This window comes from Gigantopelta aegis, chromosome 11, assembly GCF_016097555.1.
Source record: "Gigantopelta aegis isolate Gae_Host chromosome 11, Gae_host_genome, whole genome shotgun sequence".
Taxonomy (NCBI): Eukaryota; Metazoa; Mollusca; class Gastropoda; order Neomphalida; family Peltospiridae; genus Gigantopelta; species Gigantopelta aegis.
The window spans coordinates 12507843-12521741 of record NC_054709.1 but is presented as its reverse complement, the minus strand read 5'-3'; the positions used below and the strand labels follow the sequence as shown (position 1 = coordinate 12521741).

The window sequence follows — 13899 nt, the reverse complement described above, 5'->3', positions numbered from 1 at the left end:
ATAATAAAGATTATACCCTTCTCTAGCCCTTCACTCTCTCTCTCTTTCCTTTCATTCTCCTCTCTCTCTGATCATCCTTAAGTATCTCCCTTCTTATGTCGGCCTTCCCTCCTCTTTTTTCTTCCTCCCTTGTCTTTCATTTTTCTGATTAAGTATGTTACTTCTCCCTTTCTTTCCTCTCTCTTTTCATTCTTTCTTGCTTTCTTCCATGATCTCTATTTAAGATAATAAAGATTATACCTGTCTCCTTCACTCTCTCTCTTTCCTTTCCTTCCCTCCTTCTTTCTTCCTTTGTTCATCTTAAGTATGTTACTCTATTTCTAATAAAGTTACCTTCTCTAGCTATGTCGGCCTTCACTCCTCTCTGCTGCTTCCAAAAAGTCTTTCCCATTTGTTCATTTCTTTTTTCCTCCCTCCTATTTAAGATAATAAAGATTATACCTGTCTCTCCGACCATTCGGCCTTCACTCTCTCTCTCTTTCCTTTCTCTTCTTCCTCTCTGTCTTTCTTCATTTTTCCTTCTTCCTTCTTCTATTTAAGATAATTTTATTCCTGTCTCTATACCTTCACTCTCTCTCTCTCCTTCCTTCTTCTCTGTCTTTCTATTGTTCATCGTCTCTATTTAAGATAATAAAGATTATACCTTCTCTACTCTCTCTCTCTTCTCTTTCCTTTTCCCCTCTCTGTCTTCTCTTTTTCTTTCTTTTCTATTTAAGTTCATGATTATTCCTTCTCTAGCTATGTCGGCCTTCACTCTCTCTCCCTTTCCTTTCATTCTTCCTCTCTGTCTTTCTTCCCCCTTGTTCATGATTAAGTATTTTTTCTATTTAAGATAATAAAGGTTATACCTGTCTCTAGCTATGTCGGCCTTCACTCTCTCTCTCTTTCCTTTCATTCTTCCTCTCTGTCTTTCTTCATTTGTTCATGATTAAGTATGTTACTCTATTTAAGATAATAAAGGTTATACCTGTCTCTAGCTATGTCGGCCTTCACTCTCTCTCTCTTTCCTTTCATTCTTCCTCTCTGTCTTTCTTCATTTGTTCATGATTAAGTATGTTACTCTATTTAAGATAATAAAGATTATACCTGTCTCTAGCTATGTCGGCCTTCACTCTCTCTCTTTTCCTTTCATTCTTCCTCTCTGTCTTTCTTCATTTGTTCATGATTAAGTATGTTACTCTATTTAAGATAATAAAGATTATACCTCTCTCTAGCTATGTTCGGCTCTTCCTGTCTCTACTCTCTCTCTCTTTCCTTTCATTCTTCCTCTCTGTCTTTCTTCATTTGTTCATGATTAAGTATGTTACTCTATTTAAGATAATAAAGTTATACCTGTCTCTAGCTATGTCCCTTCACTCTCTCTCTCTTTCCTTTTTCATTCTTCCTCTCTGTCTTTCTTCATTTGTTCATGATTAAGTATGTTACTCTATTTAAGATAATAAAGATTATACCTGTCTCTAGCTATGTCGGCCTTCACTCTCTCTCTCTTTCCTTTCATTCTTCCTCTCTGTCTTTCTTCATTTGTTCATGATTAAGTATGTTACTCTATTTAAGATAATAAAGGTTATACCTGTCTCTAGCTATGTCGGCCTTCACTCTCTCTCTCTTTCCTTTCATTCTTCCTCTCTGTCTTTCTTCATTTGTTCATGATTAAGTATGTTACTCTATTTAAGATAATAAAGGTTATACCTGTCTCTAGCTATGTCGGCCTTCACTCTCTCTCTCTTTCCTTTCATTCTTCCTCTCTGTCTTTCTTCATTTGTTCATGATTAAGTATGTTACTCTATTTAAGATAATAAAGGTTATACCTGTCTCTAGCTATGTCGGCCTTCACTCTCTCTCTTTCCTTTCATTCTTCCTCTCTGTCTTTCTTCATTTGTTCATGATTAAGTATGTTACTCTATTTAAGATAATAAAGGTTATACCTGTCTCTAGCTATGTCGGCCTTCACTCTCTCTCGCGCCTTTCGTTCCTCCTCTTTGTCCTTCTTCATTTGTTCATGATTAAGTATGTTACTCTATTTAAGATAATAAAGGTTATACCTGTCTCTAGCTATGTCGGCCTTCACTCTCTCTCTCTTTCCTTTCATTCTCCTCTCCTGTTCATTTTCTTCATTTGTTCACCTGATTAAGTATGTTTCTTTACTATTTAAGATAATAAAGATTATACCTGTCTCTAGCCTATGTCGGCCTTCACTCCTGACCCAATAAATAAATAAGGAAGAAATTTGTGTTTAAAAGTCTAATATGACTGACTGACTGACTGAATATTATTTTATGACACCCCACACAAGAAAAACAACAGCAAAACAAACAAAACACATTGGCTATTGGGCGTCAATGATGAATGGTGGGGGAGAGGGGAATATGAACATTTTAAACTCATTTTAAACAACTGACTGACATTATATTTATCCATTTCAACTACATAAAAGTTGAATCGGCTTATACATCACACCAACCTTTTAGTACCAGATACTGAGGGGCAAAATAAGGGGTCGGCCTATCAATAAATGCATCCCGCCCCACATAGCTAATAAAAACCCTGCAAACCTCCTTTTCTTTTAGCGACCGTTCTTCTCTCTTTTGTTCAATCTTTTCTTGAGCACTGCAAACAATAATAAAAAAATAAAAATAAAATAAAAATAAAAAAAATATTCTTCATTAGGCCACATTCCAACAAATGATCAATGTTACTAAAACAGGGCTTCTACAAGTTTTATTAAAAAAAAACCCAGTAGCTATGGGATCAGTGATTTTTTTAATTTACTAGCCACGATTAAAAATTCACTAGCCCTACTTTAAGTAAATACAATTTTACTAATAGTAATAATCAGATATTTCACCTAAACAAGGAAATAGAGCTTAAAAACCCTTAGATTTGGGGTGGGGTAGTGGGGCAGGATATTCATATTGCATCGAAGGATCAAACCACTGCAGTGGATTCATTCAACTGATCGGTTTTTTTTCTAATTCCAACCAGTACACAACAATTGGTCAAAGGCCAGGGTATGTGCTATCCTGTCTGTGGGAAAGTGCATATAAAAAATCACTTGCTGCATAAGGAAAAATGTAGTGGGTTTCTTCTGATGATTATGTGTCAGAATTAACAAATGTTTGATATCCAATAGCCGATGACTAATTAATCAATGTGCTCTAGTGATGTTGTTAAACAAAACAAACTTTACCTTTAATTCTAAAATCCAGTTTTCTGAATTATGTACTGAAACCAGTTCAAGTGGTGATTGGGTTATAAACAGTTAGAACCGGGGGGATCTATGATTTTAAGAGGGAGGGATAAGTTTAACCTTCTGACTACTTCAGTATACCAGATACAGTACCGTACATGAACTCATTCATATTTCACACCGTTTTGCACACGGCACTGACCAGAAAATATATTAAAACAACAGTGATCAAGACTACATTGTAATCATGATAATGGCCGCTTTAGGTTTTTGTTTTTGTGTGAAAAGTAACAGTGTGTGCATCCACCAAGGAAGGGCAATGTGTAGGTGCCGAGTGATGGTAGACTTTTTTGTTTTTACTCTGCAGCTAAAAAAGGGGGGTGTTAAACCCCCTAAACCCCCACCCACCCCATGGATTCATCACTGAAACATACATGGCTACTCTGGCCTCAAAATCTTGTTGATGCATGTCTCCACCGCTGTCATTGGCCTTGCTGTCTGTGGTAGAATTGGTGGGGGAATCACTTTCTTGTGGCGGAAAGTCAGCACCAGACGATGGTGGTGCAGATGTGTCTATTAATAGACAAAAAACAATTTAATTTAAAACACTACAAAAACAATTAAAATACTATAAATAGACAAAAATAATTAAAACACTACAAATGGACAAAAACAATTTAATTTAAAACACTACAAAAACAAATTAAAACACTACAAAAACAATTAAAACACTACAAATGGACAAAAACAATTAAAACACTACAAAGAGAAACAATTAAAATGCTACAAATAAACAAAAACAATTAAAACACTACAAAGAGAAACAATTAAAATGCTACAAATAAACAAAAACAATTAAAACACTATAAATTGACAAAAACAATTAAAACACTACAAAAAAAATTAAAACACTACCAAAACAATTAAAACACTACAAATGGACAAAAACAATTAAAACACTACAAATAGAAAACAAAAACTGAAAACACTACAAATAGACAAAAACAATTAAAACACTACAGGCCCCTACAAGAAAGTGTAAGACTCCATCATATGTGGCCATGTGAGATAGTGTACCTTTTCTATCCCACATGACCGCATAAAATTTAGTCTTTTTCTCTCATTCATTTAGCAAATAAACTATTATTTTACACAAACAGACAAAGATGGCTGAAAAAGTAACTTTTTTATTTTTTGTCCATTTTATCATAAATAAACTACATTATCGAATTTTCTGTTTGTTTCATGTCTTAAATATAATTTAACTCTACAATTAACAAGATAATGATGGTTTTAATAACAGAAAATGTCATGTTAAGCACAAGCACGTAATATCCCATGTAAGAATAGCGCTATCTTGCCGTAGTGTCATGCTGCCCTGAGATTAAACAAGCCTTTCTCAATAATTAATTCTAAAGTTTTCTTTATAAAACACTCAGAAATTGTATTATTAATTAATTAAATATGCCTGTTATATATTTTGCCATTCATTTGTTAAAACAAGCACATTAATTACATTTATTTTTATTTCAATTGTTGCATTTTTTTTTGTCTTTAAAGAAAAAAATAGTTCCCTAAAAATTAAGAAAATGCCCTAAAAGTGTTGTCTATCATGCCTTTCCAAATTTATAGGGAAAACACCATTTCAGTAACAACATTTACCAGTAGCTGAAGAAATCGGGAATGTGGATGGTGCCTTGGACTTGTGTGTCTGAAAATAAGAAACATACCAAAATAATAATAACAAGCATTCTGAGAATAGTATGCAGGAAAATAAATAAAATATTCAAAAAGGTAGATATGAATTGCCGCATTGTAATTATTTTAACAGTTCACATGTGAGACTGAAGGAAATCTTTTATATGCACCATCCCACAGACAGGGTAGTACATACCACAGCCTTTGATATGCCAATTGTGGTGCACTGGCTGGAACGAGAAATAGCCCAATGGGCCCACCGATGAGGATCGATCCCAGACCGACCGCACATCGAGTGAACGCTTTACCACTGTGCTAAGTCCCGCCCCTATAAAACATTGAAATAGGTCTAAAATAATCTCACTGAAAACACTAGCAGACGACAATTGTTAACAATTGTTTTGTTTAACAACACCACTAGAGCACATTGATTTATTAATCATCGGCTATTGGATGTCAAACATTTGATAACTTTGACATAGTCTTAGAGAGAAACCGGCTATTTTTTTCTATTAGTAGCAAGGGCTCTTTTATATGCACCATCCGACAGTCAGGATAGCACATACCATGGCCTTTGATATACCAGTTGTGGTGCACTGGCTGGAACGACAAATAGCCTAATGGGCACACCGACGAGGATCGATCCCAAACTGACTGTGCATTAAGCAAGTGCTTTACCACTGGGCTACGTCCCACCCGCGATTAATGACTGCAACTAGTCAGTCGTGACTTGGAGAAACTGAGGACAGGTAAAGTAGGATTAATATGTCTTGATAGGTTAATTAGTTGTCAATTAACAAACAAGACTGCATCTCGATGTGTCTACAGGGACAAGACAAAAGATCCCTTGCTACTAATGAAAAAATGTAGCGGGTTTCCTCAAAGTTATTTCTGGTGGAAAGCCTGTGAAGACGGACCTTGCTTTTTAAGGTGTGCGGGTGTGATTGCGATCGTACAGTGCACGTAATTTCAATCTGACGAGCGTGAAAAACAGTGCACTTTATACTCAACAAACGGCATGCGTAAAATAGATGGGTATATTTATTTCCACTGTTTACAAAAAACAGTTTTTATAGCTCATTTAGTTGAAACAGTAAAAAAAAATTAAACATGTCAGTGGCTTCCATGCAGTCATTAGAGCACAGCTGAATTTCTAGTCCAATGGGAGCTTCATATTTGGTCACGTGAAGTACATTTATATCCCGATAAAGTACTTCAGACATTCACTTTATAAGCGGTATTGCGGCACGAGATTTTGGCTCTGCTCTAAGACAGTTGTGGTGCACTGGCTGGAGTATTAAAGGTGAAGATTAATGTGTAGTTGTGTGAGGCTCACTGCCCATGCACATTTTTTTAACGACTGTCAGCTGCTATAGGCAAGGTTTATTAGCTATGTTTGTAGACGCTGACAATCGGCACTATGTGGTGTCATCAAACAAAACTAGCTTTTTCAAACCAAGATATTACATATATAATATATGTGTGTGTGTGCGTGCATGCGTGCGTGCATGTATGCATGTATATATATATATATATATATATATATTTGTCTTGTATAAAATACCTACCTGAAGAACGGTTTTGAGAATCTTGATGAATTCTTTACTGTCCACATACCCGCCCGTTACTTCGATTGGAATTCCGTTCGTGCTGATGAAAAATGTGGACGGCACAATCACCACTGGGTCTGAGTAAGTGGTAAGGAAGACAATCACAAAACAGACATTCTTTGAAATTCGGTCAAATTTGCTACAGCAGTTAAGTGCCGTCGCAAATCAGTTTTGCAACAGCACTACAGCGGCAATTTTAAAGAAAAAGATTACTTTTGTCAAAATTATTCATCTGTGATCCACTGTAGTAACTGCAGTAATAATATGCTAAAAGATGACATCTCATCTTTACTTTAGTGCGCTTCTATACCGGAATAAACCGATTTATATTAATTGAGGAAACATTGGGCCACACTAGATTATAAATGATTTTTTCTGGGATCTGTAATTGGACAGAATTCAGTGAAAAATGCTAGACAGACTTTTCACCACTATCAGATTTGCGACGGCAATGAAATGCTGTCGCAAATCAATTTTGCAATAGCTTTTGCATCGGCATTGCCGATTGCCGCCGCGAATTTCGAGGACTGGAGTACTGCTGAAGTAATACATGTCCCTTACCGGTCCCAGCAGAGAACTATCTCTTTAATACTGACCACACCTGTCAACCCTCCCGGATTCCGCGGGAGTCTCCCGGTATTTGATCAAATCTCCTTTCTACTGTTAAATGACATTTTTGTAAGCATAAAAAAAAATCGATCTTCTTTTGTCAAAACATAAGGGAAGTAACTCTCACCTTTTTTTTCTCATTCGGAAAATGTTGACTACTTTCGGTTTCTGAGAATGTAACAGGCCGAATTGTCCCGACTGTTTAACCTTTGCCGAAGTGAGAATTGTGGGATAGCCTATTTATATTGTTAAAAAAGCACATGGAGTTTATAAAATGACGTGTTATTATAATGTTTGTTATCATCGTAATGGCTACGAAGCGTGTTTGAATTGTAAAATATCTTCCCACTGGAAGACAACAAAAAGACTAATTAGCTGTATAAACATACTTGTGTCAGTTAATTTTGTATGTTTGTGCAGTAAAATGTTGGTTATAAGGGTACTCTTCAAGAAAAATTTTTTGTACAATTAAAACATGTTGTGTTTGACATCGACATAAAGTTACTCACGGAAATGGGTATAATTCCGGTATATTTCACACGATGTCCATAATGAGGTTTTACTTATGATTAATGAAAATACAGTGTTTATTGCATCATTATAATGATTTTAAATAAGTACCACGCCACCGTTCCTCATTATAGCAAAAACTGAATATTAATTTATAAGATTTATATAAATTTGTCTTTGGTACTTAGGTACACTAACCACAAATGATAATGTAACGCAACCTGTAAGGCTGTAAGTGTAATACCGTAAATGTACTAATTAAATTTTTTTTTTCTTGTTCATGTTCTTAAAAATTTTTGGATAAAATATTATTATTTTTTTAAATATGTATTAAATCATAATAATATTTAAACTTTATAATAAAAAAAAAATGCCAAGATCTAAGGTTAAGAAGTATATATGACATTATATAGTATTCATATAACTTATTGTAATAATGTTTTTTTTAAATCTTGTGATTTTGGGTTAAATTGTGTGAATTTAAAAAATCTCCTGCTTTTTGACAAAATCTCCTACTTTTTCAACACACACCTCCTGCTTTCTCTTGACTAAAGGTTGACAGGTCTGCCGGTAGGGGACATGTATTGCTTTAGCAGTACTCTCAGAATGCTAGTTTATATCCTTCTGACCCTAGGGCTAGATAAAATCGGTCTGACCCGAGGGCTAGATGATTTCTAAAAACAGGTGACATCATAACTCATGTTTTACGACGATTGACGTCATAACTCATGGTTTTCAAAATTCTGTTGGCCATTTCACATTGTACCCGTTTTAAAAATTAATATTTTCAAATTTTATATTTATTGTTAAGTTGTTGCATTTTTATGTCGTTGCATAAGTTGGACTATATTTTTCAGCGTATGATTAAATGGGTTTTCATTGTTTGTAGGTGAAATGTTTACGAATCGCTCAACAATAAACAAACCGTACGTAGCTTACAAAATGAATGTAAACCTTGGCCCTCACAAAAAACATTTTGTCCCTCGGGTTAGAATTGCCATACCTATACCTCACAACGGTGATAGATTCTATTATTACTTCATGCAATGTGTGTAAGATTATATGACGTAATGGCTAATGGCTTTGTTGTAGACAGCAGATGAATATTTAAAAAAAGTTAAAAGTGATAATGGGTAATAAAAGGAATAACCAACTCGCTACAAGGAGTTACGAATAATCTGTCCCTTGTGAAAGAATGTTGTAAAACTCTTGCCAAAGGCTCGGGTTTAGAGCATTCATTCACTCGGGACAGATAATTCATAATTCCTCATAGCTCGTTAGTTATACATACTGCACTCAAAATATACAAACTTTCATCTCAATATCTTTAGGCACTGCAAAAACAAATTGTCACATCTCCTAGGTTCAAGGCCATAACTCTGTGATTGATGGGTAAATCACCATGAAAGTCAAATTTGATCTGTAACAGTATATGATAAAGCTATATGCAAAATTTCATATCAATATGCATTGCAAAAATAAAGTCTGGAATTGTTTTGTTTTTAATAGCTCCTAATTTCAAGGGTCAAAACTCGGCAAAAAAAAAAGGGTAAATCACCATGAGAATCAAGCCTGATGTGCAACAGTACATGATAAAGCTATATACAAAATTTCATCTCAATATCTTGAAGCATTTTGGACAAAAACATCCACAAAATGTATATGTGGGACGGACAGACAGGACGGAAACAAAAGCTGTAGTCCCCTCTGGTTGAAACCGGTAGGGGGCTAATAATCCCGTCAACAACATCATCTCATCAACATTTTTTTGGTCCAATATATAAAATGTATTTCGTAAATATCCATTTATAAAAAAATTCATCAATTGCAATACTTTACTATTTACTGACCGAAACCTTAATAGTAAACACTGTGCTGAATTCAAATGCTTGATAAAAAGATACAAATCTGGGAAAAGAATCCACAGGCGTCACTGTAAAGAAAAAAGTTATCGAACATTATAATTTATAGAAAATGAATTATGCAAAGGCTGATCAATACATTATTCTAATATTCTTCACCATCGTAACAACATCACACAGTTAGCAGAACTAATCTCGTACCTTTTGAAGTGCTCGATCATATTAATAACACTCTAACTGAAATGTTAAGCAGTCATCCTGAAGCACTTTCTGAAGTCCCTGACTATAAAAACAACTTCTAACACAGATGTTAAGCGAAATGATTTTGTTATAACAAAGTCAACACACATCTAGATATTAAGAGAAGTTATCTCATACCTTATTAAAGAAAGAAATGTTTTATTTAACGACGCACTCAACACATTTTATTTACGGTTATATGGCGTCAGACATATGGTTAAGGACCACACAGATTTTGAGAGGAAACCCGCTGTCGCCACTACATGGGCTACTCTTCCGATTGGCAGCAAGGGATCTTTTATTTGCGCTTCCCATAGGCAGGATAGCACAAACCATGGCCTTTGTTGAACCAGTTATGGATCACTGGTCGGTGCAAGTGGTTTACACCTACCCATTGAGCCTTGCGGAGCACTCACTCAGGGTTTGGAGTCGGTATCTGGATTAAAAACCCCATGCCTCGACTGGGATCCGAACCCAGTACCTACCAGCCTGTAGACCGATGGCCTGCCACGACGCCACCGAGGCCGGTATCATACCTTATTATGTCCCTGATCACAATAACAATGAATGAATGAATGTTTAACGACACCCCAGGACGAAAAATACATTGGCTATTGGGTGTCAACCTATGGTAATGCAAACAAAATGATGATCAACATCAATATAAAAATTCAAGACTCAAACAATTCAAGACTCAAACAAAAACAGTGTAAAGAACTGTGCAAAAATACAAATATCACAGATAGATACTGACACAAAGTCTAATATCTGAATATTAATAAATCAATGTGCTCTAGTGGTGTTGTTAAACAAAACAAACTTTAAAATCTATAGACGTGGTTATTAAGACACTTGAGTGTAGACTTTAAAAAATTTATAAGCAGGCAGCCAGTTCTCGGTCATACAAAACAATTTATTATTTCTTACTTAGTGTTAAAAGTTAAAACTTTGTTATGTTTAATGACACCACTAGAGCACATTGATTTATTAATTATTGGCTATTGGATGTCAAACATATCGTAATTTTGACACGTAGTCATCAGAGGAAACCTGCTACATTTTTCCATTAGCAGCAAGGGATCTTTCATATGCACCATTCCACAAACAGGAAAGCATATACCACAGCCGTTGACCAATTGTGGTGCACTGGTTGGAATGAGAAAAAACACAATGAGTTAAATGGATCCACCGAGGTGGTTCGATCCTGTGACACAAGCACCTCAGGCGAGCACTCAAATGACTGAGCTAAATCCTGCCCTTCTTAGTGTTGGTCATAGTTTTTGAAGTGGAACTTGCCTCTCGGCTTCAATGTTGATCGCAATGCACTGCTCCGATTCACACAGTGTACAAACTTCTTCATTGCCCCATGTCGACAACATCTGTTTCGATAAATCATCCTTCCCTGGTGTGAAAAAAACACAAAAACAAAACAGTAGCTATTACACTGAAGCATTATTCTGTAAATTAAGATTAATACGGTGATGTGATATTTTTGCAAACAGACCTTAGCACATGTTAGTGGCATGTAAAATTTTCATAAACAAACATTGGTATTTGCAGTGTATATATATATTTTATGAAAATGAAGTGTGCATATGAATTTTGCAACTTGCAAACAACAGATGAAATTCCCATTGTGAAACAGAATTCCCATTTTCAGCAAAGTTTTACTATTGTCACACACTATAAAACTGACGATTAGTCCATGTACAGTACTGTAATGGCACACTTGTAAATTTACCGGGTTTACTACTTAGTCTGTTACACCTGAGCAGATGGGACAGTTTTCTGCCAGGAGTAAATTCAGGGAGACGGATTTTTATGATACACATACTCATAAACAGAATGACGACTTCCGGAACAAGTCAAAATAGTTTGCAAATGTTTAACGAAAAGCAACTGGCTGAACGTATCAATGTTACCTTGTTTCTGCTGTGGCATGTGGACACTTCACTGACTGTCAAAGCAGTGATAAAACTGAATGTTTACGGTTTGTCAACCCTGAGGATCTTTGAAGAGGACAGTGTACTTGGTTGTTGGACAATTATGCTTTATATAGTTGACACAATTGTGACCTTTGCTACTGATGTGATTTTTCGCCACTAAAATGTATCCTGGACCTATCAAATTCCATCCCATTAACAGGAAAATGCTACTGCGCATGTTCAATCCAACAACCGGATAAATTTAACGACATCATTGTTTACCTTGTCCAATACAAAGTAAATTAATAATAACAAATTTGTAATTACTTATAACTGTTGTCAACAAATGTAAAATTCCCACCATGAAGTGAATATTTCTAATTTGTGAAAACAACAGCACAACAGATTGTCAACGAATCAACTGTAAATGAATGATGAACATATGATCTACACGTTTTTGGTGATCATTGGTTGTCAACCAGTACCACTGAGTTCGAGATAGAAAGTTCCCAAGGTTGCTTTTTTGTTCTTTAGAGTTTGTTTTAGAATATATTTTTAGATGCCACTCTTAATGGCTTTTCAAGTAGTCAATAAATTTTCATGAATATAGAAAATTGTCTTCTTGTGCAAACAACTTTTATAGGTGGCAGAAAAAAACAGAAGAAAAATGTTTCTTCTAGAAACAGTAAAAAATTTACTAATGTTGTTTCTCAATAACAATTGTTGATATGACAAAAATGGCCTTCCATACATCACCCCACACACACACACTTTTAAGAGTGTCAACCATGTGAATTTTAACTAAATATAGACAAAACTAATGCAAACAACAGTCATTACCAATCTGTCTAGTCTAGTCTCTTCATTATAAAGGTTTTAAAGGGACATTCCCGAGTTTGCTCCATTGTAAGATGTTTCCGACTAATAAAATGTTTCTACCATTAAACTTACATATTAACTATATTGTCTTGTTTTTAATATCAGTGTCTGTATATTCAATGTGTTTCTGGTCGTCTTAATATTTGTAAGAAGCCCAAACTGAATTTTGTCTTCAAATAATTTCGTACGTACGAAAAAATCGTTTTAAGGAAATAAAATGAAATTTAACCTAGTACAAATATTAGAAATACCAGAAACATGTTTAATATACAGCAGAAAAATATATTTGATATGAAATTACAATTTACAGTCTTCAGAAAGTCGATACCATCTTAAAAACTGCAAACTCAGGAATGTCCCTTTAATATATTATAACCTTTGGATATGGTTTCTGTATGCACTGATAGAATTACTGCTACTGTACAACTTACAAGGGAGAAACAAAATTTCTTAACTTTTACCACCCTAATTTTCTATTTTGATCTATCGAGGCTAATTGGTTACTTAATACATGTGCAATGATATTAAAGTTCATACTTGTGCAGTGTGACGAGAAACAATGCAGAAGTGATAAGGAACGGAATTTGATGGGAGACAAATTCGATAGTTTAGGATACCTTGATTTAACAACAAATTATCAAATATCCATGCAGTTACTGTATCACTTTGTATGTAGTTAGTTGGTTGTTATTACAATTAATGAATTATATGTACCAGAAGAATCATTAATAAAAAAAATTAAAATCATTTAATTTGTCACAACTTGTGTTAGTCAAATTGTTAAGTACATTGTATTCTGAAACGGAAAGTACAAAAACATGAAACGAAAAATGGCTTTTGCAAACGGAAAACCACTGGTAACTGGGTCCATTTCTCACCTGAAATATACACAATAAATAATAACTCCTTGTCCTTAGATAGTTTGATAGCTTCTTCGATGGAACCTAAGAACCACTTCATTGCTTTTTATCTGTCAAAAAGATAATACAAAAGGAAAATAATATTTATTTTTTCAAAGATTACGTGTTATTTACAACCGGATAACAGATTGGTACTGTATTTGTGACTTCCACCTTCCAACCATGCATCTCGTTTTTGCATGTCCAAATAGGTTTGTGAAGACTTCACGTTCACCTTTTTCTTTTGGATGTAAATTTGGGGGATGCGAAAGGGTTTTAGGGCGAAACGACCCATATTCGCCGATTTTCTCTTAGCTCGAACCATCTCTAGCTCCCCCTCCCCTCTTGTTGATATGTCATGGGGAGGGCTAGAGAGGACTGGGTGTGTAGCCTAATACTTAGCAATCGTCGACGACCAAATGGTAGCCAGCTACTGTGTCTGAAATACATTTTTTTCTTCTAAATCTGATGCCACATAGC

At 35.0% G+C, this 13899-nt stretch overlaps 1 protein-coding gene across 1 annotated transcript in view; it reads right to left on the bottom strand.

The window, feature by feature from the left end:
• Positions 1 to 13584, bottom strand: part of LOC121385023 (UBX domain-containing protein 4-like) — a 30225-nt gene extending 16641 nt beyond the window's left edge. Inside the window, exons 1-7 of the mRNA XM_041515559.1 lie at positions 13399 to 13584; positions 11013 to 11118; positions 9519 to 9547; positions 6454 to 6572; positions 4850 to 4898; positions 3622 to 3760; positions 2462 to 2607 (exon numbers count right to left, since the gene is read on the bottom strand). Coding sequence (XP_041371493.1) covers positions 2462 to 2607; positions 3622 to 3760; positions 4850 to 4898; positions 6454 to 6572; positions 9519 to 9547; positions 11013 to 11118; positions 13399 to 13480 — 670 coding nt within the window. The 5' untranslated portion in view covers positions 13481 to 13584. The remainder of the gene's footprint in view (positions 1 to 2461; positions 2608 to 3621; positions 3761 to 4849; positions 4899 to 6453; positions 6573 to 9518; positions 9548 to 11012; positions 11119 to 13398) is intronic.
• Between the last annotated feature and the right edge of the window lie 315 nt (positions 13585 to 13899).